We start from the raw sequence: 2908 nt of genomic DNA on the forward strand, positions 1-2908 counted from the left end.
ACACGCACAAGCACGCACGCACACACACACATACACACACACGCATACACACTCAACACAGAGGAAACAAGTCTATACAATTAACAGCCACCAAAGTGAGGATGGCGAGCAAGAAGTACATCTAAGTTGTCATCTATGAGCAAATGTTTACAAATTTGAAGTAGGGTCTGTCCCTGTGGTAGTAAATTTGTCACTGCGGGGCAATGGAGGCAATAGTGGTCAAGGGTGTTGGCATTGGGGCGGTTGCACAGCTTGCAAAAGAAGTGCGGCACGTCCAAGCACTTACAACATTATGCCTATGCACCATAAGCCCGTGTTGGCGGTACTTGTAGGGACTCTGAAGAAAGTGGTCATGGTGCTGTATGGACACACTGTTGGTTCTTTCTGCATTCCTTCGATGTGTTATGGCATGAGCAGCTGAGTATATGCTGATTCTAAAGCACCGTAGTGATGGCATGGTAATTGCATCATCTAGGCCTAGAGCACAGGCCTCCTTGGCAAGACGATCCACCTTGTCATTACCAATAAGTCCGATGTGAGAAGGCGTCCACACGAAAGATATGATAAGGGATGCGTCATGGGCAGTGGCGAGTTGACAAAGAATTTCTTGCACAACATGGCCACAGCTCAGTCTTGGACAGGAAAGAGCTTGAAGAGCTGACTGCGGGTCACAAACAATTATCCCATTAACTCTGCTGAACAATGATCATTACTGCATCTAGAATGCCATGAACCTCGCAGAAAGTGGAGCTCGATGAGTGGGTAGCCTGCGGCCACGCCATTCACCAACCACAGGTGGCTCCATGGTCGGTGAAAACACAGCACACGCTGTACTCCCGTCTATCTGCACTGAACCATCAACATGTATGTGGTGTGCAGTGGGGACAGACATGGATACTCTGATGATGGTTTCTAGAGCCAATTGCTTCTGTAAAAGGAGAAGGGCATCTTTGGAAGTTGGTGTAAATGTGACATCAGGAAGGGGAACTCGCTACGGTGGTAAATCAGGGATAGCCGCCTCCTCAGGGACGTTGATACCAAGGTTACGAAGGTTGTTGCATACTTCAATGATGAGGTTGTGGCCACTTGGTCAAAATGGAAGTCTGGGTGCATCTGGGTCGAGTGAAGTTCGGATAACAGCAGAGAAGTGAGGAGCAAGAATTGGGGAATAAAGACACTTGATAGAAAGATAAGTAACTTTGGCATAAATTCTCTCTGTAAGTGGGGACAGGTCGAGCTCAGACTGCATGTTGACTATGCGAGTGGAGGGAGGACACCCTAAGATGAATCTCATGGTTCTATTCTGGAATTTTCAAGAGGCTTTAATGCTTTGCTGGGAAGTTGACAAAGGACAGGGGACAAATAGTCAACAACTGATCGAAGAAATAAAACATAAAGGGTCCTTGTCACTGAGATAGAAACACCTGTGGCATTGGTGGCAAGCCACTTAACAGGAGTGAAGCGGGGCTGCAACCGGTCTAGAAGGTTTTTCACAATGGGGTGAATCCGTTGTCGTGCAGGTATGGCTAGAGTGACCCGGACTGGTGCACCAAGGTATGTGTACTGCGTGCAATGAGGTATGACATTCCCACCCATTGTAAACATTGGCAGGTCTCTGAAATTACGGTAGGAAAAAATTCTGCTATTATCTGGGGGGATAATAAGGCCACAGGAAACAGACGACAAATAGAAATTATAAAGAAAGAGCTGAAGATCTTGAGGTGAGGTTGAGTGGATACAGATGTCATCTACATAACAAGTGACAGTAGTTCCGGGGATGGCAGGGATAAGAGAAAGTAGATGTTGCATCAGGACATTGAAAAGGAAAGGGCTTAAAACGCCACCCTGTGGAGTACCAAGCTCAAACAGTTCGTAGGAGCTACAGGATCCCCTAAACATGACACATGAGGCCCTATTACTGAGAAAACCCCGTATCCACCTCAGGTTTCCTTGAATACCAAAGACCACGAGCTGGTCAAGAATAATTTCCCTGTTGGCTATATCAAAAGCACTTTTGAGGTCATGGAAGGCAACTACAGTAGTGGAGGAAAGGCAGGTATAGAATTCTACAAGGCAATGGTGCGAGCTTCGTTGCGGAAGGAAACTGTACAGACTGGGAGAGAGTTTATCCTGTAGGCGATGCATTAGTCGGGCAAGAAGGATGCGTTCAAGCACCTTACTAAAGCAGGAAGTCAAGGAGATCGGCCTAAATTTACCGGTTCCAGGTTTTGGTATTGGGACAATTGTGCTGGAAGTCCAGGCAGAGGGCACATATCCCTGACGAAAACAAAGATTGAAGAGATGTAGAAGAGGGTTACCAGGAACTTTCTGAATGAGGTGAAGCACTTGATATGTAAGGCCGTCATCCCCAGGTGCAGTAGTCTTAGTACCAGCAAGAGTACGTCGCAGTTCATCCCCTGTTAGAGGTATGTCATCCTGCTCATCCAGTTTCAATAATGCATTCATCAGACGAAGGTTGCGAATGTTACGTTGAGAGGAGAGAGCTTCTTGAATGTGTGCAGGCAGATTGCAAGTTTGTGATTGAGCTGACCAAGTAATGATGAGATCCTGAGCGTATTCCTGTGGACTATGGTGGAGGGCATAGGTGGGTTTTTTCTTCACGGTCCTGTTTATTAGATGCCACATGGTCTGAATGCTAGTCTGATGGTTGATGCTGTCTGTATATTTCTCCCATGACTCTGTGTAGACGGACTTCTGAAGGGCAATAAGATCATCCCTCGCTGTCTGGTACTGATACAGATGATCTGGTGTGGGTTGCCTCTGAAAGGCAAGACCAGCATCCACTGCCATTCTTTCTGCTTGGACAATACGATGGTCTAACGTCCAGGTATGGGCCACAGGGCGACGTTGAATGTGAGGCTTAATAACATAACTGCAGTAAAAGTCA

The 2908-nt window shown here is 46.8% G+C and overlaps 1 protein-coding gene across 1 annotated transcript in view; it reads right to left on the bottom strand.

The window, feature by feature from the left end:
* Positions 1–1290: 1290 nt before the first annotated feature.
* LOC147471971 (uncharacterized) overlaps positions 1291–2908 on the bottom strand; it is a 2022-nt gene continuing 404 nt past the window's right edge. The window contains exon 1 of the mRNA XM_086535808.1: positions 1291–2908. This exon is cut by the window's right edge and continues 404 nt beyond it. Within this exon, the coding sequence (XP_086391934.1) occupies positions 1291–2908 (1618 nt within the window).

The sequence above is a fragment of the Penaeus japonicus genome, unplaced genomic scaffold, assembly GCF_977035675.1.
Source record: "Penaeus japonicus unplaced genomic scaffold, GWHDUDI00000001_assembly GWHDUDI00000004, whole genome shotgun sequence".
NCBI classification, from domain to species: domain Eukaryota; kingdom Metazoa; phylum Arthropoda; class Malacostraca; order Decapoda; family Penaeidae; genus Penaeus; species Penaeus japonicus.